Source organism: Aptenodytes forsteri, unplaced genomic scaffold, assembly GCF_000699145.1.
Source record: "Aptenodytes forsteri isolate BGI_AS27 unplaced genomic scaffold, ASM69914v1 Scaffold325, whole genome shotgun sequence".
Taxonomy (NCBI): domain Eukaryota; kingdom Metazoa; phylum Chordata; class Aves; order Sphenisciformes; family Spheniscidae; genus Aptenodytes; species Aptenodytes forsteri.
This window is the reverse complement of record NW_008795575.1, coordinates 600,001-626,714: the sequence shown is the minus strand read 5'-3', so window position 1 is coordinate 626,714 and position 26,714 is coordinate 600,001. Positions and strand designations below refer to the sequence as shown.

At 52.0% G+C, this 26,714-nt stretch overlaps 1 protein-coding gene across 1 annotated transcript in view; it reads right to left on the bottom strand.

Moving 5' to 3' along the window:
- Positions 1-26,714, bottom strand: part of LOC109279541 (collagen alpha-1(I) chain-like) — a 65,184-nt gene that overhangs the window by 28,018 nt on the left and 10,452 nt on the right. The window contains exons 6-12 of the mRNA XM_019472844.1: positions 14,055-14,320; positions 13,565-13,952; positions 8,753-8,797; positions 7,743-7,862; positions 2,445-2,483; positions 2,265-2,318; positions 1,375-1,428 (exon numbers count right to left, since the gene is read on the bottom strand). Coding sequence (XP_019328389.1) covers positions 1,375-1,428; positions 2,265-2,318; positions 2,445-2,483; positions 7,743-7,862; positions 8,753-8,797; positions 13,565-13,952; positions 14,055-14,320 — 966 coding nt within the window. The remainder of the gene's footprint in view (positions 1-1,374; positions 1,429-2,264; positions 2,319-2,444; positions 2,484-7,742; positions 7,863-8,752; positions 8,798-13,564; positions 13,953-14,054; positions 14,321-26,714) is intronic.

Sequence of the window (26,714 nt, the reverse complement as noted above, 5' to 3'; positions counted from 1 at the left end):
AACTGGGGGAAGGCTGGCCGAGGGGGCCGCTGCTCGGGGACTGGCTGGGCATCAGTCGGCGGGTGCTGAGCAATTGCATCGTGCATCACTTGCTTTGTATTTTTTTTTATTATTATTATTACTATTTTATTTTATTTCAGTTGTTAAGCTGTTCTTATCTCAACCCACGAGTTTTCTCACTTTTACTCTTCCAATTCTCTCCCCGTCCCACCAGGGTGGGCGGGAGTGAGCGAGCGGCTGGGTGGTGCCCAGTTGCCAGCTGGGGTTAAACCACCACAAAGACACGATGACAACAAAGATGGCAGGAGGAAAGGAAGGTCATTGCTGAGAGGGAGCCAAGGGGACCATGGTGCTGTGGTTAAGGTCACTGGGGAGATGCTATGCAGGATGGGAAACACTGGAGGGCTGAAGGAAGACAATTGCTCCAGTAGATGGGTGAGTGAGCGGGGAGATGAGGAGCAGCAGGGATGGGCACTGCTGTCCCTTCGGAGCAGCCCAGTAGCAACCAGGACAAACGAGCAAGAGGCAGGGGGGTGCTGGGGGACGCCTGCGCATCTGCTCTGTTGAAAGAGACAAGATTCGGGATGCACCAACTCTTCCCACAAGGGCTGGGTACCAGCGAGCACGGGTGGGAGAGCGGGTGGAAAGCTCCAGCAATGCTGGGAGATTGGGACATCTGCTCTCCTTTCCTTTTACCCATGGGGCATCCAAACCCCCACAGGCAGCTGTGCTCGCTCGGTCCCGGGGGGAGGTGGCCAGGTCCCACGAGGGCACGCTGCACAGCAGCTCCCATTGCAGAGAACAGGCAGAGCTCACACATCCCTTCGGCCAGAACCATGGGGAAGGAGGCGAGTGGCTTCCAGAAGGTGACAAAAGGACAGAACGCTTTTGGGACCACCGTGCCACCTTGTGTCTACCTGCTTGGCAGGGCATCGGGTGACATGTGGCAGAGTCCAGCACCCAAAGGGACTGTGCTGAGCAGTCATTGAGCCCATGCACCTGCTGGAGCGGGGTGCTGCAACCACAGGGCAAGAGGAGCTGCAGCATGGACTTGGTCAGGGGAATGAACCTGTTGTGGAGAGCCACCCCTGCCAGCCACAGCAAGGACCTCAGAGAGAGGACTGGGGCATCACCACCCATGACCCTTCAAACCAGGCACACGTTTCCTTGCACAGTTCCCAAACCAGCAGCAAACCCGACTGTTACAGTTCTCTCTCACCCAGTGCTCCAGGGTTTGATCCAAGAGGGGCAGGGTGTCCAAGGGTCCCCAGGACAGCCCCGAGGGTGCACTCAACCTCTCCAAACTGGGCTCTCCCTGCAGCCAAGCCCCCCACCCGCCCACAGCCAGGCGTCCCTGCCAGCACCCCCACTCACCGTGTACCCCTGCCGGCCTTTCTCGCCCGGCTCCCCTGGATCTCCGCAGGGTCCCTGTGCAAAAACAGGGATTGAGTCAACAAACATGTCCCCCCGTCCTGCCCCGTGCTGAGAGCAGCCCGAGCCCTGCAGAGGCTGTCATGGGGAGGAGAACGAGCAATGCGCAGAGGCAGCCTTGGAAAGGGCAGAACGGGAAGATTCGCACCCCTTGGCACACCCGCCACCCTGCCTGCCTTCGCGGGGTCTGTGGCCAGGGTGGGTTTGGAGGCGGCGACAGATCCGGTTCCCCATTCGTTTGGTGCCCTACGGGAGGTCAGGACGGGGAGTTTTGCTTTTGTTTCTTTTGCCTCATGCTGCTGCCCTGTTTGCAGAGGCCAGCCGGGGGGGAAGCATCACCCAGCAATCCGGGGGGCTGCGTGGGCATGGGGCTGCAGACCCACCAGCATGGAGCTGGCGCCACACAAGTACTGCATCAGCCGTTCCCTGGCTTGTTTTTGTGCCTCTGGGAGGGATCCACATGGTCCCTACCCAAACGTGGGGGCAGGAACCCGATGCCCTGGGGAAGATAAGCCAGCACTGTTCAGCTGGCGGAGACAGAGGGGCAGGGGCTGCGTCTGCCAACGAAACCCAGGGAGTTAGATATCAAGCATCACCCGGGTTTCGGTGGGAAGCAGACAAGCAAACCATTAGGCTTCTTTGAAACCCAATTCCAAGGCCCTTAATTACAGCATGTCAGAAGCCACCTGGCAGCAGATATTTTTTGGGGCAGCCCAGGACTGTGCAAATGACTGGGGACATCGGCTCTGCAAGCTGCCCCAGGCCAGCCGGGGTGGCAGCGGGGCCAAGCAGCATCCAGCCGCGGAGGGGACACCGAGGCTTTTCTTACTTACAGGTGCTCCTGTTTTCCCTGGATGTCCTGGGGGCCCGGGGGCTCCAGGTTTTCTCTGGATTAAAAAGAGAAAAGTTGGTAAAACAAATCTCACTGATGAAGTGCTTGGAGGGAGGAAAACCCAGCTGACCAAGCTGAGGAAAAACCGAACCACAGAAAGTTGCTTAACAGCGATACTCACCGGCCAGCCTGCATGTAGAAGCTGGTAAAATGATGATTGCTGAAAGGAGAAGGGGGCGGGGGGAAGCAAAATGTTAAAAAGAAAACCCTAAATCCCTTTTTGCTGGCTTCAAAGTCTTTTTTCTGTTGCTTGGGAAGACACTTGCTTGGGAATGAACCAGTGCTCTAATTAATTTTTATTTTTTTTTATACTATGTGTATGCAAGTCACAGGACAAGGCTTAATCTGAGGACAACGTGTAGGAGATAAGGAACTGCTGGCCTCATTAGCAAATGAAGACGGAGACCCCACTTTTGAAGTTTGCTGAAATTCAGCTCCCCTACGGATGTCGTAGCAGCCTTGGGACACCAGAAATGTTTTGCATGGGGAGAGGTCAGAAACGTGTTGTTGGTGAGCGCAGGTACCATCATATTTAGCCCAGGTTGGACTAAAACCAGCTGTTTCGACACCAGTTTGCCCCAGGTGGGAAACCTCATCCCGACCAGCCCCATCTGAAGCCCCAGATGAGGTGATCCTCCAGCAGCCATGGCTGGCAGGCTTTCTCCTCGCTGCTCCTAGCAGCCAAATCTTTCATGTACCTCCAATTTTTTAGAAGACCAGATGACCACAAAGGGGGAAAAAACACCCAAAAGCCACAGGGTGGGCTAATCCCATCGTAGCCGCAGTTAATTCCACCGTATTTCAAAGCCAGCATGAAGGTCCTAAAAACTCACAGTGCAGCCTCCTCCCTGCGCACTTCCAAGCCAGATTTTCCCAAGTTTTGGGAGATGCCCAGGAAACAAAACAATGTCTACCTCCAACTACCAGCCACCCTCCTGCCCCCCCAGCAGCACAAACCACAGACACTCAGGAGGCAAAACCCACCTTTCCACCTCCTCCTCCCCACGGTGAGCCCAGACACATGGTCCGGGCAGCTCCTCCAAATCCTGGCTTGCATCAAAGGCTAAGAAAAGCCCCCCCTTGTTCATCACCCCAATCCCAAGCAGCTGGAGGGGCAGGATTCCCACGTGCTCCCCAGCTTCAGCCTTGGGGGCGCCAGGAAATCCCCTCCTGTCCCCCCCTCCAAAGATCCGTCCTCCGATACCAGAGGAGAGAGAAGGGAAAAAGCCAAGGAACTCATTAACGAAAATAAACACAGACCTTTCAACATATGGAAATATTTCTAATAATGAGCGGGGCTCTCGGGGACAGATGATGGATGGATGCATTTAACTAGCTCTAACGCCACACCAGGCATCTCAGTTCCTTTCAAGTTGATCCCGAATGGATTACCGTGAGCAAATGGGTGCAGTCTTTGCCAGCCTGCCAGGGCCAGGCCATGGTCCTCTTGTCCAGCCAGTTCTCATTTCCCTCAAAAGCTGCTCACAAAAACTTTTTCGGGGGGTTGGAGCATGGCCAATGCTTTTGCCTTGTCTTGGGAATCAGTGAACTCAGATTCACTCGGGACAGGATATTATTTCATTAGGCCTCAAAAAAAAAAAAAAAATCCAACCTTTTAAAAAGGGGGGAAAAAAAAAATCCCACAGGAGACGTGAACTCGTACTTCGGAGCACCAGATGCCAAGCAGAGGGGAGAGAAATTAATTGCCTTCTGCAATTTCAGCAGGAAATAGTCAGCACTTTGCTCGCTGCAGCTCTGGTCAGCAGGGAGCAGCGTGCGGGGACGGGATTGCCTTCTGCAATTTCAGCAGGAAATAGTCAGCACTTTGCTCGCTGCAGCTCTGGTCAGCAGGGAGCAGCGTGACGGGTACGGGGATCGTAAGCAAAAATGGAGGGGATGGAGGATGGGGAGTGATCGCCATTTGGATCTGTCCTCCTGTAAAACTCCAGCCTGAGAGCAGGACAGAGAAAACCCTTCCGACAGCTCTGCAGGGAGCAGGTCATGCCCTGCAGCACCATCTTGGCCGCCCTCCCCAGCCCACCCTGTGACCACGCTCCCCAGCCCACCCCACGTCCATAAAGCCACGCAGTCACAGAGCTGCGTTAGCAGCCAACCCTTCAGTAGCAGGAAATCCCTAAGGGTTGCCTCCTTTTTGCATGGAGCAATATTTTCTTTTGCTCTAAGGTTACCAGCCCTCATTTCCCAGCCTGACCTCTTGCTTTTAAAGGTATTGGGAGAGAGAAAAAGAAAGGACTCTAGCGCTGCAGAGTAAGCTCCCTAATAACTGCAGGAGGTCCAGTTCTCCTCCTTCCTCGGCTTCTGGGACTCCACCACTACCAAAGTCAACGCTGCCAGAACAAGGCAGCAACAGTTCCTGCCCCTTGAGTTACACCAAGACAACTTCTTGGCAAACCCAATGTCTGTCAACTTGTTGTGAACAAAAACACAGGACAGGGGCTCGGGGCAGAATCACAGCGGTCTTAAGCTGGTTTTGCTCAATTCCCATGAACAGCAAAGGCTTGTTTCACCGGGAAGGAGCAGGAGAGGCTATTGAGCATCCACCCAGCCATAACTGCTCTGGGACAGCCACCAATGTCCCTTGCTTTCCCAGTCCATCATACTGCATTACGTCCCCTGGACTGAGAGGTGGCTCCTCTGACTTGCGTTTCCAAAGGCTGAGCCAACAACAAACCCCAGCAGCCCAGGATGCCCCCCCTGCAGCCCCCAAATCACAAGCACTTGGTTCACAAGAGCAGCACTGTCCCGAGCCACAGCATTTCTCCAGCCCCCCAGTAAGTTGTAGGAGGCTGCAGAAGCAGACAGCACCCCCATGCTCACAGCAGCCAGCACTCACAATAGGGTGGGAGCCGGAGGAGAAGGGGGTGGCGCCCACCCCCCCCCCCCCCCCAGCCATAACTGCTCTGGGACAGCCACCAATGTCCCTTGCTTTCCCAGTCCATCATACTGCATTACGTCCCCTGGACTGAGAGGTGGCTCCTCTGACTTGCGTTTCCAAAGGCTGAGCCAACAACAAACCCCAGCAGCCCAGGATGCCCCCCCTGCAGCCCCCAAATCACAAGCACTTGGTTCACAAGAGCAGCACTGTCCCGAGCCACAGCATTTCTCCAGCCCCCCAGTAAGTTGTAGGAGGCTGCAGAAGCAGACAGCACCCCCATGCTCACAGCAGCCAGCATTCAGCTTTTCACCCCTGTGCTATCTCAACAAAGATTAGCAAAACCCAGCCCACGGCTTTGCACTCCCGTTTCCTGCTGCCGAGCAAAACGCCACTGCCGGGGTCATACGGCCACAGACACAATAGCCCAGCAAGGCTTTCGGGTGCCCCACGTCATCCTTGCCAGACACTGCCTTCCCCTTGAGATCGGCACTTTGCCAAAAGCTCTGGGCCAAGTGCCAGCACGCAACCCCCCTGGGAGCCTGCGGCCAGGGCCCCGGCAGCCCTCCAGCTTCGGCTTCCCAAACACAGACGAGACTGTCTGCTCCCTCCAACATTCTCAACGCCTAAGTGCTGAAGGTGGTGGTACACCAAAGAAATCATGGTCTACGGCAACATCCATAGACATGAACGTTTCAGCCTGCAGAAGAACAAAGCCTGAGGTCCCTTTCCAAATGCAGGCAGGAAAAAAAAAAATGCAATTCTGACTGAGTGTGCAGAGCAAAGAGCGTCAGCAGCCCTGCAAAGTGCTGTAACCATGCCCTGACAACAGGAATTGATTACGCGGATGTCTATCCCAAACACCCTGGGAGGAAGGCGATTGCCCTGGCGCAGGCATGAAGATGCTCTCTGGCACTGCAGGCTTCTTCCAGCCAACACTTCCAGCTTGCTCGCTCCTATCCCCGTTTACTCCAGTCCCGCACTGCGTGCCTGCAATGGGTCTTGTGAGCATTGATAACAGCACAGCACCTGCTCTAGAGCAGAAGGACAGGAGAACATGGAGGTCCTCCAGGTCAACCAAGATATTTCCCAATGTTCAGCTCTCCTGCACTTCCCAGCAGGAATCTGATCTCCTCTAAGGCAGGTATTTATCTTCTGCAGATGCTTTGATCCAATCCAACAAAAAACTGCAAGGGGCAGGTCTGGCCCAAGGACTTCTGGTTGGTCAATCCAAGATCAGAGCCAGATCAGCACATGGCCACTCTCCACCTCGTACCTCCAGTCAGCACCATCCCTTCCTCGGGGTGTGCTGTGCTGGCAGAGCAGAGGTCCTCCTCACTGTATCGTCTTGCCAGCATTAAAGGCATTTGCCCTGGAGCAGAGAGTGCCATTACCCCTCTTCACAAATGAACGAGTTGAAGATAACTCAAAAGTCCTGCCCAAGGTCATTAAAGCTCTTAGAGAGCCGGAGCATTGAGCCTGGCTCTCACTGGCCCATTACTCTGCCCGTTGCACCAACATGCCTTGCAAGCCAATCTGCCCGGCATCTGCTTCGAGCAGCCAACATCCAGACAGGCTGCAGTCCCATCAGAGGGACATTACAGACGCACAACGCAGAGAGCATCCCCGCTCCAGGGAGCTCCAGCCCCTGGTTGGTAAGGTGCCTAAGGCAGTTAGAAACCCAATGCCTTCAGCTATTGACCTGCCTGGCTCAGGCAAGGCTTGAGAGGGAGTTTGAAATTAAGCTTAATCACAGCAGTCACTGTGCTGTCAGGAGTCGGGGAACCGGGACGAGGCTGGCTGGGTCGTTGCAGTGATCGCTCCCACGGTGCATGGAGTTTCGCAGCCAGCTACGCAGTAGCTGAAGCACTCCTGCCTCCCCGCAGGTCCCGTCCCCGCTCCTGTGCTCCCCACAGCAGCAGGGTTCAGGTGAGAAAATATCTCGTCTTGGCAAGAAGCTTGACAGGCACAAACCCTGCGAGCCAAAGCCACGGCACACAGCTGGGGCACGGCAGAAAACTGGGGTACGGTGGAAAACCGGAGCAATGCTTTGTAACCAGCAATGCAGAGCAGGAGAGGGGCTGCTTTCTGCATGGCTTGGATCTTCTTTGGCCCCTGTCCTACAGAGGTAGGGCATGAACCACCCTTGGGAGGTCATGGATGTGTGTGGACGATGGGGACCCGAGATCTCCCAGTCAGTCACAGGGGAAACAGGGATAGCTGTGTGAGCACAGCTGTAAATAGGGCACACACTGATCCCATTTCACCCAAGGACAGCTGCCCGCAGAGCCGTCCCCAGTGAGCTGCACCTCTCTCCTTGGCATCCTCCCTCTGCCCCCACTTTCCCACCCCGCCTCTGTCCCCCCACCCAACAGCCCCAACCCATTCCCAACAGGAATCTCAAATCATCACGAACCCTTCCTCCCAGCTCTCATCCCAGCAGAGCAGAGAGGCGCCTGCACGGGAGCTGATGAGGAGATACAAGTGGAGCACCCCGACTGCTCGCCCGCCACGGCTGTAACTCACCATGAATGTCTGCCAGTCCTCCCTGGAGTTCCTCCAGAGGACGATGGTGGGGACACCGGGGATGCCCACAGGGCCCGGGTCGCCCGGGGGGCCCGTCCGCCCCATGGCTCCAGGGTATCCCTAGGAAGACAAGGGCAGGTCCTTAAAACCAGACGGGGATTTAACAATCAACACAGGCTGGATGGGCTCTGACTCAAGTCAGCCTCTGAGCGGAGTCTGGGTCTAGGCACATTCCTGGGTTCAAACCAGCTCTTAAGATCTAAATAACCCTGACAACAGGGAAAGCAAAAGGAATGAGCTTCATATGCACATGCCTGTGCCCAGACCCATCTAAATGCCACAGGTATTGAAGCTAATGCACACAGAAGCGGCGTGACTCATGGGGCAACGAGTTTGCCCCTCTACAGCTTGGGAAAGATGGAAACTGCTGTGCAGAGGAGCACTCTCACTGTTTTACTGATGGGGAAACTGAGGCACCACCCTTAATCCAGAGCATCCCCAAGCATCTGTCAGCGCACCAGGCAATGCTGCGTGCAGCAGGAGACCGAGCTGTGCCGTGCAGGCTGCTGCGCGCTGGGTTCCTGGAGCAGGAAGGGCAGCCGTGGGTCTGACCAACGTGGTGCTGGAGGACAGATGTCCCTCCAAGGTGAGTTGGTGGATATAGCATGGGGCTGGACTTTGGGACACGCCAGCATCCCTCCTCCAGGTGACCTCAGCTAAAGCTGCTTCATCTCCCCGCTCTGCCGCCTCTGTAGAGCCGTTAAGTGGCTCAGAGGAAAGACAGCAGCTTGTCCAGCCAGCCAGCTCAGTCCTGAGCCTGGGCTTAAAATACCCAGCAAAAATAGTTCTTTCCTCTTCCAAATGCACATAAAGGGCCACCAGACTGCAGCTTCAGAAGCTCACACTGCCCTCTTGATGAAAAACACCCAAACCAACCCAAATCATCCATGGTATTTGCCCTGGACCCTACACCCCATCCCATACCTTCCTGTGTTTTCCGGAATACTCACTTTGTCTCCTTTGGGTCCCACCAGTCCACGTCTCCCAGGGCAGCCCTGAAAGGCAAAGGAGGAGAGCTGTGTCACCCCTCAAAGGGGGACCCCCTGCAACCAGGGGAGATCCCACAGTAGCTGGGTGACCAGTGCCATGGCCAGGGACATCCTGGCCCCAGGGAAGCAGGAACTGAAACGGCTGATTCAGAGCATACCAGCAGCACCAAGCCTCAGAGAAACACCCCAAAGACCGGTGGGGTGGAAAGTGCACCCTATTTTATGCTGCTCCCTTCCCACTCTCCTGCCCTGGCATCAGAAAGCAGCTCTGCTCGGCCAGCTCAGTGGCGTAATCCTGCGGCATCCATCACAGAAATGCCCCAGACCATATGGCCGGGGAGCTGGAGCACTTTTACTGACACCTGGTGAGGAAAGGCAGAGTGTTAGGAAAAAAACCCATAGAGCTAGATCACGGCCACACGCTCAAACAGTAGTTTGGACGAGGACGCAAACATCTGCGACTTCTAACTTGTGTGAGATCTGATCTAGCCCACCTCGAGTGAAAAGTGCACATTTGGCCAAGCGGCGACCGCACTTCGGGGCTTACCGAAGCATCTGTCTGGGCAGAAACAAGGTCAGATGGGAGATCCCGGCTTTTCTCGACGAAAAAAATCTACCTGGAAGATGTTGGCAGAGACTGATAACACGCCGGGCTGCAGCACAGTGTCTACCTGTGTGTCTGCTGCAGAGCTGCGGCTCTGATGGCTTCAATTACAGCCGTCGTTTTTGTTCTGAGCTTGCAAACAGCCCAGTAGCAAGCCTGGGAATCCACACTGAATTAACACCACCCCAGCACAGACACGGCTGCATCCCTGTGACCACCAAGGCAGCCCCGCTCGGGCAGCAGCCAGCCCCGACCTCGCTGCCTTGTGCCGATGGGATGGGTAAAAAGGCCAAGCTGCATGTCCAGAAACAGCTTTGGCACTGCGGGATGTTTCACCAAAGGGACTCTGATCACCTGAAGTGCCCAGATCTGAAGGCCACGGGGCTCCGTGGCTCAGTTCCCCCTCCCTGGGGGCTGGAGGCTGTGCCCCTTAGGCTCGGTTCGTGCGCAGCACGTGTTTGTGCCAAATGGCACACGCAGCGGCAGTGATGCTGGCAACTCTGGTCTGATTTTGAAACCTTGGGTATTAGAATCATAGAATCATTTACGTTGGAAAATACATTAAGATCTTAAGATCTCAAGATCTCTCTTAAGAGTAAACCTAACACTGCCAAGTCCACCATTGCTGAAGGAGGTAAAATAAAGCAATTCCTGCCCACTGTACCCAATATTAAAGCATGCACCAGAATGGGCAGGGACCCCTCCCAGTGCCAGGCAGCCCCTCTATCCACCCAGCAGCCCTCCTTTAAGGAGCTGGATGCATGCTGCTGAGAGACCACTTCTGCAGGAACGTACCCAGTTTGGAGTCACTGGGATTTTACTGTGAGCACCACATGCCTGTTGCAAGGTGCCTGGGGACAGGCTCATCCTCTCCACCCTGGGTGCAGATATAAATTAGATCCTTCAGTAAGTCCTGCCTCCCCCTGATCCCCCTCAAAAGAGCTATGGGGTCCAGTCACTTCTTCTGGGTGCAGCCTTTAGCTTATCTCCTGCGTGGACACCCGCTGCCCTAGGTCCACAGCTGAGATATGCCAGCAGCCGATGGGGTGCCCAAAGAACCCTTCCTCCAACACAGTCGTCAGAGGGTCATGGTGCTCCACTGAGGACACTTAAATGCACCAGGACCCTCTCTGAGATGGCCCAAGAGCCATTCCTCCTCCTGCTCCTCCCCAGATGCTGGCCATGGCCACCCCCAGCATGAACACCGATGCTGCAAAGCCAACACGTGCAGTCCTAGTGCACAGGGGAGGGACAGGACCGAGCCATGGGCACAACAGCACCTCCTGAAATTTGACGGCATCTATTTCTCTCCCTTAAGCAGCTCCCAAGCTGATTTCGTTTTGTGCAAACCAAAAAGAACAATTCAGAGCACCAGGAACAACGGACCCAAGGGCTGTAACATTTCAGGAGAGAAAAATGAAAATCAATCCAAGAGATCTCATCCAGAAGGCAGCCAGTGTTTTTTCCTGAAAACTGCATGCAGCACCACGCCGCAGCACCATCCCTCCTCCTGCGGCACGACCCGACGGCTGCAGCCCTGGGTGCTGCAAAACAGTGGATGGCTCCCGGGAGGAAAGCATGGAGAAGGCTGCATTTGCCTGTAACCCGAGTTCACGCCATCCCTGACACCAGATGCCTCCAGCAGGATTTAATTTAAGCCTACGAATAGAAACCACATCTCTGCTCCTAAACAGCCAGTGCTAAGTTTGAGTAACAGAAATCAAAAAAGAAAAAGAAAAGCCTGTGGGGACATACCGACAGCTGGGAACCCCCATGAAACACTGTCTATGAAAGCCAAGGAGCTTTTGAATACTGGCAACACAATGAAATCCCTGCAAGGAGGATTAGCAAGATCATAAAAATCAGCAGCTTTTAAAGTAAGAAACACTTCCCACTTCTCACAACATGTTGGTTTTTTTCCCCACTGATCTCCAATGCCTTTGCAGCGGATGATAACTGGGTTGGGAACTGAGGGCACGCGGTCTGCGGGGTCTACAGTCCATAAATGCCCTGAACAGCATTAGGGCACGATCAGGACTTGGCAGGATGATAAATAAACCTCCATCCACACCTCCCGACTGGAACAGCTACTCGAAATGTTTTTGCAAAGGCATAAAAATCCCTGAGGGTGGCAAACCAGATGTACATGAACCTGCACCGAGGGAGAGGACCCATCGCGTGGTGGGGCAGGGCTGGAGGTCTGTGCACCGCTGATTTCCCTGATCGACACTGCCAGTGAAAGAGGAGGAGAAAAGCCCCACAAGTGAAAAGGTTGATGCTAAAACCCCATTATTTCCAAACCTTTCCTCTAAGAATAATGAGAGATGTCACCCTCAGACACGCACCCTGCCTTGTGCCCAGGTCCCGGTTGCAAGGCTGCCCGAGGTGACACAGTACGAGGGTGAGCCACAAGCCCAGCACACATCACCACTGCCAAAACCAGAGGCAAGGCAAAGTCCCATTCCCAAAGGAAAACCCCCAAAATTCCTTTTAATGACGTTTTCCAAGGCAAGGGCACCGATTCTTTGGTTTCCCTTCCACAGGATACATTTAAACACCCAAAACATCCATCACACTTTTGCTGGCACCACCACGAGCATGGGCCATGGCAGCAGCGAGGCGTGTGGGTGCAAGGGCTGGGCAAGAGCCCCAAAGCAGGCTCTACGTGCCCAGACCCCTCACGGCTCAGGACGGCTGAAGGGGCTTGGTGGGATGGAGACCCAAGGAGGCAGGAGGACCTTTGGGGAGGAGCAGCAAGGGCAGAGCCCGCCTGCCCTCAGCCCTGAGCAGTGGTAACAAAACATCGGGAAAGGTTGCCAGGCTCAGCACATAATTTTAGCTAAAATAAGAGCTCTAACTGTGGACGGCATGTGCTGTTGCAGAGCTTCAAGCCTACACCCGCTTGCGCCAGCATCTCAAACCCAAACTCCTAATGCTGGGATGGGGCTGCCTCTACCTGTGTTTCCACCCAGAATGCTCATGACCAAGAGAAAATCCATCTCAATGCTTTCTACAGGGGGAAAAACCAATTCCCTCCTGGCTGCCTCCCCTCCTACTGGCTGACAGCAGGGCTGTCAAACACCGTGACGTTTCCTCCACTCCTGGGATTTTTTTCATCCTTCAGCATCTGTTCCTTTTGCTATTTTCTTCTGTTTTTGCAGGCAATAGCTGCAGCAGCAAGGAGATGGCTCGAAGGGGAAGCTAGCAGTCATAAATTTAGCCGTTATCCTATGAAGCCTGGCTCATCGATGACTAATTTAGTGCCAGGGCCCTCAAACACAGCCGTAAAAACAGCCGCGTGTGGAGACCTGCCCTGCAGCATCCAGATGAACCCCCAGGGCAGCCCTGAGCTCAAGGCATCCCAGACAACTTTCACGTGGGTGTCTGCCCAGGGGGTAGGAGAAGGTGCCCGTGGTCATTTCTGGCAGCGGCACTGGCTAAATGAAATGCAATTTTCTAGAGGAACTGTTAAGAAAATTTAACGAAATGAGGGAAATCATTTTGGCAGAAGAAATAAACATGGGAAAATATGTAAAAAAATTTTTTCAGCTACTTCTCAATGAAGACTGATGAATTCTCTAAGATTTATCTATTCTAAGTTTACCAATTTTTTTAAATTTCCCTTTTTCATCTACTACAATGGATGAATAATCTGAAAAATAATCAATACTTATTTCAAGACAAATTCAATGCTCTGCTTTGAACCACCACAAATTTTGGGGTGTCGCAGTGGTAGAGAAGCAAAGGACAGCAATGCCAGCGGGGGCTGCAGACTGACACCTGGGGTTTGGTGTGGGGACAGGGGCTGGAGGAGATGGCTTGGCCCCACTCTGAGCCCCTCAGCCTGCCTCTGGGCAGGACCAGGGTGAAATGAAAGCCGACAAGATGGTTAAATGACTTGAGACCATCTCTGGGGCAGGGGGGATAAGGGAATCATCTTCTCTCCAGTTGCCAGTGAAGTTTCTTCAGGGACATCAAAAAACCTTCTCGCAGGGCCGGGCTGGTGCACAGCCCCATGCTGTCCACATGGAGGAGGTTTCCCTGCCCAGTTTCCCACAGCAAGGTGCTGGCACCACAGCTCAGCACCCTGCGCCCACCACCCGCTCTAGAGGGGAAGATGCACCACCACCCATCCCTCCCCTCCAGCAGCCATCACCTCCGCCACTCACCGGTAGCCCCGGCGGTCCTGGCAGCCCTGGTGGTCCCGGTTTCACGTGACCCTGCTGCCCGTGTGCCACCGGCGAGATGGGGTGTCCCGGGTGGGCAGTGCTGTCCCCGAGCCCTGAGACAGTGGGGCTGGCTGCTACCGGAGGATGCTCCGGGACACTCCCTGCTGACCCCGTCCCCAGGGGACCTTTGGGCACGTTTCCTTTGGGGGCAGCTGCCTGACGTGCCGATGGGGAGACCTTGGCGAAGGCGGCAGGCACGTCCAGGTCAGTGATGGCATCGCCAGGTTTGCTGGGCAAGAGTCGCCGCTGGGTGCCTGCATTGCCCGTCAGCTTCTCCGTGGTGACATTCTCCTCCTGGGGGTCGGAGGCATGCTCCTTCTTGGCTGATCTGTGTGTTTTGGTGGAGGGTCCTGGGCGGATAAAAGCACCATCAGGTACCCAGGCATCGTGAGGGTGCGTAGGAGAAACAGAGGAAACCACGACTATGGACTCACCGGAGCTACCAGCAACCCACGGGCTGCTCCTGCCGAGCCCTGGCCCGCTGGGGCTGGTGATTTTTTTATAGGTGGAGTTCAACAGCTCAAAGCCTTCATCCTCAATAGAAAGGTTGCCCTCCTCCTCCTCAGCTGACGGCATCTCAGTAGCAGAGAGTGAAGTCAGGGCGCTCCCATCAGGCTGTCGGTTGAGGGTCTCCTGGGCGTCCTCCCATGTCCAAGGTGACCCCAGGGTCAAATCTGAATCAGTGGGTCTGGAGTCCTGAAAAGGAAGAAGAAAAAAAATGAAATTTGACGTTTTCACTTTTTTCCCCCCTCCCTGCTCAACACACTTTGTGCTGCTTAATTTCCCACGGGCACGAGTGCCACCAGGGGACACAAGGCAGCCCAGGGCTTGTGAGCCCCAGGCAGGAGCCCCCGAGCTCCAAGGAAGCTCATCGGTGATGGGCAGGTCTGTTCAGCCACCTACAAAACAAAACTCGCCCTCCACGATGGACACAAGCCAGTTGTCGGCATGGACCACGCTAACACGAACCTCCTTCTCACAGTCCCACTGCAATGATCCCCCCAATTTTCTATGCTGGAGGGGCATCGAGAGAACAGCCCACACCTTAATGACAGAAATCCAAGCTTGAGAGCAATTACTGAAACAATTAAAGGAAATATATAGAGTTACACCAGGGACCGGTCTGCCCCTTCAGCTTTTGATTTTGATGCTTCTGTGTATTTTGAGGCTCTTGGTGGTCTCGGGAGAATGGAACAGGAGCTTGCAGCCCCCGCCACACGTCTCCTCCCCAGCCAAGCAGCTGCAATAGCGCTCCTGGCAAACCTCCAAGGGTCGGGAAGGGAAGGCGGATGCAAGGCCAGGTGGAGCCTCCTGGACGCTTGTGGCAAATTAATTTAAGGCAGTGGCTTGCAAGAGACTCGCTCTGTCTTCAGCTTCCATGCTAAATGGTCCCTGCAGGACAGTGCAGGTCGCGATGGCTCTTTCAGCCCTACAACCACCAGCGGAGCCCGGGCACCAACCATGGATGGAGGAAAACGGCAACGTTGATAGGAATATCTACACTCAAGATGAAAGCGCTGAATATGAAAAAGAAGAGTTAAACTTTAGAGAGTTTACCTGCATCTAAAATGTACATTGGTTTTACATCCAGCACCAGTATAAATGTCTCAGACTGGGCTTGCACACTGAGCCACATGCGCACAGACCCAGGGTTGGGTTGGTTGGTGGGTGTGAAGGACCTTTGCCTCTCCTGGAACGGCTGGCAGCATTTCCATCAGCCCCGCACACTCACCACCCCCCGCTCAGAGCTTGCTCTGCGCTCCCCCTGAGCTCCACAGGGCACAGACAACCTGGTGCATGGCACCAAGAGCTGGTGGGACCTCAGCCCTGGCTGGTGGCTCCTTGGTGCTGGTGCCATGCAGCTGATGAAGAGAGAGTCTGCGAGAAGTCACTAGAGGGAGATGCAGGCCCACGCTTGCCTTGCGGGGCTGCAGAAGGGGAGCAGAGAGGTACAAGGAGATATGGAGCATCCTTCCCATTGTCCTTCCCATACTATCTTCTTTTGATTGAACCCGTTACTTGGTTCTGATTCTGCTCTGCACCATGGACCCAAGATGCATGGTCGTTTGGGAGCACCAAGTTGGATTTGCATGAACAGCAAGTAGAAAAAACAACAATTTCACTGCCAGAACTGGTGATTCTGCAGGTAAGGACCCAACGGTATGGATGGGTCAGGAGAGCCAGCTCCGACCAAGCTCCACTTCTGGAGGGCCCTGGGAGGCAGAGGAGCTCCAAAGGCAGCAGGAGCTGCTGAAGCCTTTGCTCTGCTACTGGATGCCACGCCATCAGATCGGAGATTTCCAAGCTCTTCCCATCCCAAGTGGGGAGGAAAAGTGAAAATTTTCATTTTAAAATTTTCAAATGACAAGTTTGAAGAGTTTCTTTTAAAAACAGCTGAAATGCTTTGCTCTCAATTATGAAAACTTTTTTTGGGGGTGTCCTGTCTGTTTATTAAATATAATTTGTTATAACTTACTTTGATTTCAAGCTTTCATGCACAAGCAATTCTATAAGCTAAAACCCATCTCAAATCAGAAAAAAGCGTGGTGTTTTTTTTTTTTTTAAAATATCAAAATGAAGTATTTTGACAACCTTTTCTCCCTTCCAAAACCTACCCCAAGCAGACTTTCCTCACAAGAAGTTCTAACCAGGGCAAATCAGTATCCTCCTAAAAAATTAGCAGTGCCAAAAACTACTGCTGATACCAGCCACAGACGCAACCTCTGGACGCCTCCACAGAGCATCTCCACCCTCACGCCCGCAGGAGGAGGATGGCTAGGCCCACAAGGCACCCATTTTCAGTGGTCCCTCTGACGTTGCAGTAGGTAAATACACGAGGGATGTATCTAAAACTACGTGTAGGTATCAGAGGAGCCCACCCTGGGTCACATCCAGATCTCACATTACCTGACCCCTGGTACTTTTTAATCCCTGCAGCTGCAGCTGAGCGGGGCTTGGGGCCAACCACCCGTGACTCCCCCTGAAGCCATAATACTCACCCAAAGAGACAATATTTTTCTGAGCCAAGACAGTCTCTGAGTATGGAGGTTTTTGGGAAAACAGGAATATTCCCACTTCCTCAGTCCTTTGCACAAATTTGTCACCCCACCTGCAGACAGAGACTTGACCCCCCAAAGGGAGAGGCAATGTCAATGTCGATGTGTCGGTGTTACTCTGCTCCTCCAGCCAGTGCTATGTCCCAAGCCAAAGGACCAGCGTTCCTCTATCACCAGGATTTTTATGCCCCAAATGGCATCGACAGCCATATTTTGAAAGAATGATGTCTAGGATAGGTGTTAACTAGGCAAGCGACAACCTAGCACCAAGGAGTAAAAGTTGAGAGAGGCCGGGATAAGGCAGAAAAGACAAAAAGCAAAGGAAACGGAGATGGCAAGTGGGAAAGCAAAGACTGGAGGTGACCAGCCAGCCCCTCTTTCCCCAGAGACCTCTAACGAGGACCCATGGTCCTGCCTTGCAGACTGGAAACCACTGGATGCAACTGAAGGGTAAAATGCATAAAAAAGGAGGGAAGGGAGGAGTTGGAAAAGGAAAAGATTACCCTAATTCTGAAAGGGATTTTCTCAGAGTTAGGAAGCTCTCGGGCCAGATCCTGCAATGCCTCATCCCCTCGCTTCATTGCCAAACAAAACTGCCAGTGGAGAGCAGCAGCCCCTGTGACCCGAGGACGTGAGCTTGCTGACCCGCAGCTGTGCTCGCCGAGGGGAAAGCAAGCACCTCCGGAGGAAGAGAGCAGCACGGGAGGACACAGATCCCAACCTTCTGGCCCTCCGCCTCCGCCAGCTCCCTGAAGAGAAATTCTCCGGCTTCATCTCCAGCCAGCTCCCTTTAGCCGGCTTTAGCAATTACACACGCTCAGATTTTCCCTTGGGCGCTACCCAGCCCGCAGTTCAATCGCCAGGCGAGCTCGTTACCATCACAGCCCTGAAGAGCAAAGGAAGATTAAGACCATGTTTCCTAAACAGCACCCAGCGTCTGGGTAAAATTCAAGGAGATTGAGGAAAATAAGCAGCAAAAGCTCTGCACAAAGTCACGTCAGAGCGAAGCACCTGAAGGGGACAGGTTGCAATGAAGCTGTTTTCATTGCGAGAAACGCTAATGTACAACAAACGAGACCGCAGACTTTGGAACAAATGAAAACATGCTGCCAATTAAATCACAGCGGTTTTGCTGCCTTTGAGGTGGAGGGAAATCACGCTTCAAATCATGAGAGCAGGGAAGCAGCCAGTGCTGCTCATCTGCAGCACGGGCAGGCTGGACCTGCAGCATTACGGCAAGCTCTCGAGTATGGCCAGCTGGCACGTCCCTGCCCTCATCCAGGTGTCCCGGCTAGCCCGTGCCTTCTGCTTAGCGACACGGGAGCTTGGGAAGCTGCTGGTGGCGGTCGGTCCGAGGAAGCACTTGCAAGCTGGGCAAAACTCACCCCGTGGACACACTCTGCACGGCGTTAGAAGAATTGCACTGAACTTTTTTTTTTTTTTTTTGGTGCTAGAGTAGTTTTCAGCCAGATCAGGGAGCTGCACTGACCTGCCCTGTGGTTCGCAGAGCACAGTGCTGAGCGGGGGACTGCTGGGAACGGGACCTCGGGGCAGGAGAAGCCCTTTCCCTGCTGCCCTTAAATCAGTATCAGCTAATCAGGAACTCCAGCCGGAACATAGCACCTTTCCAGCAGAAGGTCCTGTGGTTTAAGCTAAACTGTTCAGAAATGTTAGAAAATAACCAAGGAAAGAGCTTTCCTCTCCGGCGATAGCATTCAGACAGCCCAGAAAGCAAACCAGCATAGCCCCTGCCGGCCACGTTCTCCTCTAACCCTACAGCAAACTCACAAACCCTACAGCCTTTCTCATGGAGGTGAGATCCAAATCTCAAGAAAACCGCAGAGATCTGCTCATCAACCACTCGGGCATTTTTTGAACCCCAAAGCTGCTGGAATAGGGGTTGAAGCCATGCAACACGTGGGGAGGGTGAGGACAGAGCTGCCAGGCATCAACTTTACCCACTGCAAGGTCGGATTTGCAGTTCCCCGCGGCAGTACGAGCTCTCAGGAGGACGAGGTAGGATCCTTCGGTCCTTTCCCACCATGCACGTTATCAGGTATATGCCTTCCCTTTCCTTACTCTTGGGTCCAAGGCAAAACAGGGCTGTGAAACTAGACTTGAGGAAAGGCAGAAACCTGCCCTTGCTATGACGGCCCTTCTCCCTGCATCTCCATTTTGTAGCCCCTTCACACACAGCATAGTCATTTCTTTCCTTTTTCCTTGCCACACAGCACACCGACCATCAGGGCGAGGAAGCCCCAAGGGATTAATGACAATTTGTATTAAAAGCAGACACATCGCCCAGCCGATGCGGAGACCATCTCACGTCTGCTGATAGTCATCAGCGCCCTGAATTAAATTAGTCTTCTCAAATGTATCAGAATCAATGGATTCAATTACACAAGGGTAAAACCCTTCGGAGGCTCCTCCAGTGTAACGTATAAGCCAGATTTCAAATCCAGTTAAGAGCCCCCCTGTCATTAGCTTTAACTAAATTGGTTTGTGGTCCTGTTTCTGTTTAAGCTGGATGACTGTGAGCTTGGCGGTGGTCAGTAAAGAGCTGTAACACACAGACCTGAAACAGCACTTTTTTTTTTTTTTAATAAAACTAATACCATTAAAAAAGCCCCTAGTTTATTTTACAAAGTCCTTTCGGGCAAGAAATCAAATAGAGAGCTGCAGAAAAAGCGTTCTGGCTAAAACTCGACTCCATCGTTTGTACATCTTAAAAAGGGTTCAGCTGTTAATTATGAGCAACCACATTCCCTGCCAGGTAACCTTCCAACAGAGGGTGAGAGAGGAGCCAAAGGGGAACTAGAGGGACCTGCAGGCAGCTGGTTCACCCTCCGCAGCCCAGCACAGAACCGCGGGGCTGATCCCCTGCCCACCCCTAGCCGCCCCCCAGCAAGGAGCCCTACGGACGCCTCGGGAAGGGAACCGTAGGGCATGGGGCAGACCTGGAGACTCTGCAGACCCACAGATGAGGTATCCTCAGCTCTACCCACAAACCCCTCAACAGACCCACAAAGCTCATGCTTGGCCTTAGATACCACTGCTGTCCATCTTCCCAGCACCTGGCTCCCACGACTTGTTGAGGAGGAGTTTCTGGGTAGTCTAAGATGCTAATTACTCCTCTTAATGCACTCCAATTAGCAGCCACTAGCTCACTTTCCTCCCTGAACAATGCAGTCCACAGCCTGCATAATTTGTTAGCAAACCACCGCAAAACTGGCGGCAGCTCCATACCACCGGCTCCAACATCTGCCCAGCAAATATATTTAGCATTATTTGTAAGCCTCCAACTCCAACAGCTGGGAATCTGGAGAAGAGCATCTGAAATACGAAAGGGGCTGAAAAATCATCTCAGGGGGAGGCGGAGGGAGCTCATTTACCTCCCTGTCCTCCTCCTGGCACAAAGGAGGCTCAGAGGTGAGGACCAGGCGTCAGATGCTCCTCCACAAGCCTCTTCCTGCAGCCGCACAGCCACGCACGGTAATTAAACCCTCTGCAATCCCAGCTGCATGATTCAATTTTGGATTTGGCACATAGCAAATCTAACAAGAAACGAGAGCTGGTGGGGGCAGGGACTTGGCCTATTTGTAAGTTCCAATTAAAATAGTTTTAAAAATTGACTCGTTCCTGGTTAGCTTTGTTTTTGCTATTTCTACTCCTATTTCGTAGTGGGGGTGTGGAGGACCTCTTCAGCTACCCCCCCAAAGAAAATTTCTTGGCTTTTTATTTTGTAACCAAATTTCTCATCCATGAACGGACCTGCAGCAATGCAGGACATTAAGAAAGGGCTTTTCAATCTGGAAGTGAAAGTATTTCATTCAAGATGGAACAAAATGCAGCGCTGAACCCTGCCCCAGGCTGCTGTGACTTGGGTACCAGGGTCTGCTGCAGGCTCCCATCTCCCACAGCACCCGAGCCACCCAAAGATGCAGGAAACTCCACAATAGGCATTTTCTCTTTTCATTTAATTAGGCACCGACATCATTTTGGGGAAGATAAGGGCCTTCCACTTCCAAGCTCCATTCTGGAGACTGTGGACATCACCACCGTCTCCCAACCCAGACCCCCAAGCAGGGCACACAGCTCCAGCTGAGCCAAGCGGGCGCCCACCAAGACCTGGGGTTGCAGGAGACCCATTGGCTTTACAATGGCCCCACTCTCACCTGGAGCTTCCTTCTAGCCAAGGCCCTTGCTAATAATTAACAGTAAGTCAAGGAAATAAAAGTGCCCAACGGAGCCATAAAAGGGAGGATTTGGTCACTAGATCAAAAGTGTGCACTGGCTCAGGGAGCTGGGGAAGGTGCAGAGGGCAGGAGCAGCTCAAGGCTTTCCCTCTGCAGGGATTCACCAGTTTCACAAAGGACAAGGACGGACAAGTTCAAGGCACGAGCTGCTACAGCAAGAGAAAAACCTGGCTGGATGATTTCACATTCCCTGCTTGCATGCAGAAGAGGCCACATGCAGAGCCAGCCACGCGCACCCCTCTCTAAAACGAGCACCATGGCACAACATCCAGGCGTTTACTGCACAAGGAGCATCTCCGGGGTGAGCAGTGGCCTGCCCTGGTCCCCAGCGCCCACCGGCCAGGAGGTGCTGGCAGGTTTTTCAGGACATTTTCTCATCTGCAGCACTGGCTGCTGCCATGGAGACTGGGCTTGGGTTTCCATGGGCTGCCATGTGAATGCCTGTAGTAAGAAAGCTCTTTAACTCAACGGGCTGTTACACAGGAGTCTTTTTTTAAATTTTGCTGTTAAACTGCTAAAAAAGAGAAGCCACCTGATGCCTAGATGTACCTTGAAGTCCCAGGCAAAGAAACTGCAAGGGTCCCATCAAATCCATTAAAATAAATCGGTGGAGGCATCGCTCCATTCAGGAAGCCAGAGGGGAAGTTTCTAATCACCCTCCCTTCACCCCATCACTCACCACCGGCAGCAGACATCCTCACACTGTCCCCCTAGAGATGCTGGCATATGCTTGTAAAAGCTTGCCGGAAGGCACAATAAAACTGCGTCCCTGATGCAACCAAGCCTGCCCTGACATCCCCTGCCGTCCTACAAGCCAGGCTTCCACCCCACCCGAGCCTCATTTAGCTGGAAGGAGGGTTTGCTTGAGGTTTGGAGCCTGCATCCATGCAGGTGCTCATGAGCATCACCACGGTCCCCCCTGCCCAGCCACGGTGGTGTGACCAGCGCTTGGCACACCACAGAAGAAGTCCTGCTGCCAAGATCTCCTGTAAAGTCTGAGGAGCCCCTCTGGAGAGTGCCTCAACAGCCTTGTTCCTCATTTATTCACCCCAGACAAGCCCCTAAGGGGGGGACAAATGTCAGCAGAGATACATAACCACCTGGGTGACTGTCACTGCAGGACAGCAGCTCCCTCAAGGGGAGCAAGGCAAATATTTGTTCTCTGTGCTGCAATCCCTGGAGGGAGTAAAAACTACAGCCATTTCTTTATGAGTTGAAATAAGAAATAATTTATTTTTTTCTTCCAAAAATTAAATTGCAAAGTAGTGTGGTTTTGATGTCACATTTTTGTTGCTTTTGGGGGTTCTCTGATTAAAAACAATCTTGAAATATAGCTTTAATGGTGAAAAAAAAAAAATCAAAGTACTTCAGCTTTCCAACATGACCTGTATTTCTCTCTCCAACCAACAATTTTGCCAGTTTTGATCCAAGTGCTAATTTCCTTAAAGCACATTTTGTCACAAGTGAAACCAGAGTATTGAAAAGTTTCAGCTACAGCTGCTTGTAAGAGAACTTGGTGATCTCATTCTGTACATCTTAAAGAGGGAAGTTAATGAAAGATATCAGCACCTCTCTGCTCCACAGGGCATCGCAGGGGCTGGATGATTAAGCCCACGAAGCGCATGGGCATCATTAGCCAGAAATCATTCGACAGGCAGAGGACAAAGGGAGGCCTGGCTTAAAAAGATGCTGGAAACCCTGCCTTGTGAAAACAACTCTGCAAAGCCAAAGATTTAAAAGCCAGTTCTTCAAAGGCAGGTCACCTGTGGATAAGACATCCAGGCACAGCTGGCAGATGGTATCAGGTGAGGAAGAGTACGGTGGGAAGCCAGGGCTTACAGCCTGAGCTCTGTGCTCACTTTCCTAAAACACCAGGTTTAAATGTTATTTTTACCAGATGCCCAGATCTTATTAACCACAAACTGTGAGGCACTGCAGGGGCAGGAGCTGAAGCATTCAGGTATTCAATCGGTGAAGCCGATGCAGAACAAATCCATAGGACACACACCAGCCAGGGGATGCCGACTCCCCACGGAAAGCCGGGGTCCAGCCCTGGCAGCCCGCACTAACACAGCGTTGAATTCCTACACATTGCAGACGAGCATTTTTTAATTGAACTTCAACGTCTGGCATGGGAAAGGTCTATACTGGAAACTCTCATCTGGTGAGCTCAGGGGAAAGGGGACCCTAAGCTAAAAGCTACTGGTCTCTTAGGCACAAGCAATCACGACTGAATTATATTGGTTCTGTGTAAACAGAACAAAGCGCCAAAATCAATAGCATACATGCTTGCTCCTTTAAATAGGGCAAATTTAGAGAAGAACCAGCTAGGAAAGACAAATTGGGAACTGCTTTAAACAGCTCAGGAGTTGTCCAAAAGCATGGGAGTTGAGGCAGAAGGCATGCGGGTTTAAAACCCCCAGAAATTAGATATGGGAAGCGGGGAATGAGCACAAACTGAAAGCAGCCATTAAGGATGATAAAACAGAAGAAAAAAGGAATTGGCATGTGATAAGCAATGCAGTGTCTATGATTTGTAGAAAATTGACTTGGACAAGAGAAAATAAAGACAGGAAAAATCTCTGACCCGGCCATCCCTCCTTGCAGCACGGGGTCCCCATCGTGGCCCCCCGCCACGTGGAAGCGGCTGAACCGCCAACAGCGGCATGGGAAGACGGAGCCGGAGAAGCCGCATTTCTGTCCGTGTTTGGGAAAAGCCAGATGACATAACCAGATGACAACGAAATACTTTCCATTCCAGAAGTGACAAGGAGGAGGGGTTTCTCAATCCTGTCCCGATAATTCAAACTAAAAAGTGTTAAAATAGCCGGCTCTCCCGAACATGAGCACTTATTTTTCAATTTGGCTCAGAAAGCTGGGGAAGCTCCAGGGGACTGGGAAAACGCTTTATGTTGTGCCAGTATGCAAAAAAAAAAAAGGCAAACAGGAGGCCTTGAGTAATTACAGACCTCTTCCCTCAAGCCAAGCCCAAGCAAAATAACGGAGCAACTGATATGGGGCTCATTAATAAAGAAACCACAGATAATGTAATTAATGCCATGGTTTTGAAAGGAGTTGCTGTGTAACTAACTTGGTATCTTGCCTGAGGAGATTAAGAGTATTTTGTTGACAAAGATAACAGTGTTGATGTAATGATCCTAGACTTCTGTAGGGCTTTTCAGTTAGTACAGCTTGATACCATGATCCAAAAACTCAACTGACTTCCTAAATGGCAAACAGGTTAAAACCCAGCTTGGAGCATATCTGTCTACAGGAGCCCAGACAACTAGTGTAACGTGCTGCCCTACTTTTCAGCCAGGTCAGGCTAGGTAAAATGTATTTCAAAGCTTAGTGACTTCTCTCAGGAAACACGTTTTTGTTAATAGAAGCCTCTTCTATCTAACAGACAAAGGTACAAAATGATTTACAAGCTCAAGATCAGAGAAACCCAGCTTGGAGCATATCTGTCTACAGGAGCCCAGACAACTAGTGTAACGTGCTGCCCTACTTTTCAGCCAGGTCAGGCTAGGTAAAATGTATTTCAAAGCTTAGTGACTTCTCTCAGGAAACACGTTTTTGTTAATAGAAGCCTCTTCTATCCAACAGACAAAGGTACAATATGATTTACAAGCTCAAGATCAAAGACAATTTTAAACTATTTTTTCCAGCACATTCTAGCATCAAGTCCCTGGAAGAGGCTCGGTCATGGGAAAGTTGAAAATCAAGGCTGGAGTCCTTGCTAAGCAAGCTGCACTGATTTAAAGGAGGAATAATTGCCAGGAAATCCTATGGGCTGTGTTCAGCAGTAGATCAGGTCAGACATAATTGTACCTTTGGATCTGCAGCACCCACAGCAGGAGTCTGGGGAAGAGAAACCCCTTCTGGTGCTCACACAGCCTCCCTCCGCTCTGCACCGGCCCTTGCTTCCTTGGAGAGGTGCACAGGGCTGCAGCCTCAGCTGAGGCATCACTCTGTCCTTCTCCAGTTGCTTCAGGCCAGAAGTGCAGGACCTTGCGCGCAGGAGACATTTGTTCAATCAAAATTGGAACAGCTCAGTTCTGCTTTGTGTAACCAAGGGCAAAAATTTTTGCTCACAAGTTTCATACATGGCACCTGAGCGCTGGCTTTGGGAAGTGAATACGTTGTAAGCCTAAATAATAAACAAGACAAATGATTTCTTTGTCCATGTGAGGTGCCTCAGCAGTGCCCTGTTTTCACAGGGAGATGTTTGGGGCTCCCAGGCACTCAAACTGAAGCAACCCAAAAGCCTGAACACCCCTGCAAGCTCCACATCCAGGGGCCACATTCAGACTGGAAAGACTCTGAAGGACTCCCCGTGCTCCCTGCCACGCTCTCAAACAGCACAAGTGCCTCTCCTCCAACAGCTTTTTCCAAAGCAAAAGCAGAGCAAAAACCATTTCTAAGTGACCCTTGGGCAGCGAGCAGCCCTGCTGGCATTGCACGCAGGAGACGTGGCTGCCCCAAGCACATGGCCATGAACCTGCAGCAGGACACGAGACACTGGTGGGAAGCGCAATGCCCCCTGAAGTTGCTCGAGGAGGAGCAGAGAAGCTGCCGATCAAGCCAAGCCCTTGCTGCAATACTTCTGGCACATGGCAAGCCACAAAAGTCAGCAAGGGCACAAAAACTGAACCCAGGCAGAAGGTCAGATCATAAAAGGTTGAAGAGTAGCTGTAATTCTCGCTAGAGGATGCCTCATGGCTTGGTTAGATGGAATAGCACTTTATTTCTTTGACTTGAGGTGGTGGTTAAAAACCACTGCCGTTCAGATCAACATACTCCTTTCATTACATTTATCACGCAGTGGATTTGAGGTGCAATAAATTATCCATAGACACCTTATCCCACCTGAGAAACTAGTTTCAGAGGTCTTCAGATGGCTGAGATATTAGAGCTATCAGAAATGAGAACAACCATCTCAAGATAATGCCTGAGAGCAGTGGAGATACTGCTGGGCTCGAGCTGTCAGTCACACTTGCCCCACCAGCCTTCGCTAAAAACCCGCAGGGATATTTGGAAGCAGCCCAGATTATCCAAGGAGCCGGCAGCCCAAAAGGTCAAGGGAACCAGTGGGGTGGAGGAGTGGCAGTTCCCCCATGAGGGCTTGTCTTTATTAGGCAGGATGGACCAAGCGCAAGCCTTTTGTGACAGGTATTTTAAAGACCCGCATCCAGAGTATGTACGTCTCCTGATTTACACAGGCTTCAGACTGCTCTGATTTTAAAGGAAGGGTGCTCTGGTAGTACTTCAACATTAAGCAATCAAAGGTGCTAACAAGAAATTAGCAACTAAATCTCCATTTACTGCTTTCAAAAATTATCTTTAGGATGGGCCTTCCTCCTAAAGTTTAAGTAGAGCCAGCATTTCCTTTGCCATAAAAAAAACAACCCAAGCTTTTTTTCCTCTTCTTTGCATATGAATTCTCTTAATCATCAAGAGCACCACACTGTGATTTGCTTTATTCAACTGGAAAGTTTCTTGGTATGATCAAAAACTAGCAAGAGAGTCCTGTAAAGTAAGATCTTTTACTCTGTATATTGGATATTTTAAAACCTCAACAAAAAAAAGAATTTTTAGGTAAAACTCAGACTTGGTACCAAACAACAAAACCTCACAAAAAAATCAAAATCTTTTTTTTGCCATCCAGGTCATAGTAATGTCCAAGCTCATTTTGCTCCATGTTCTCTGCCGCCACCAAGCATTGCCTGACCCAGCAGAAATACACGCTCATGAATCGTGCCACACAGGAGCATCTCC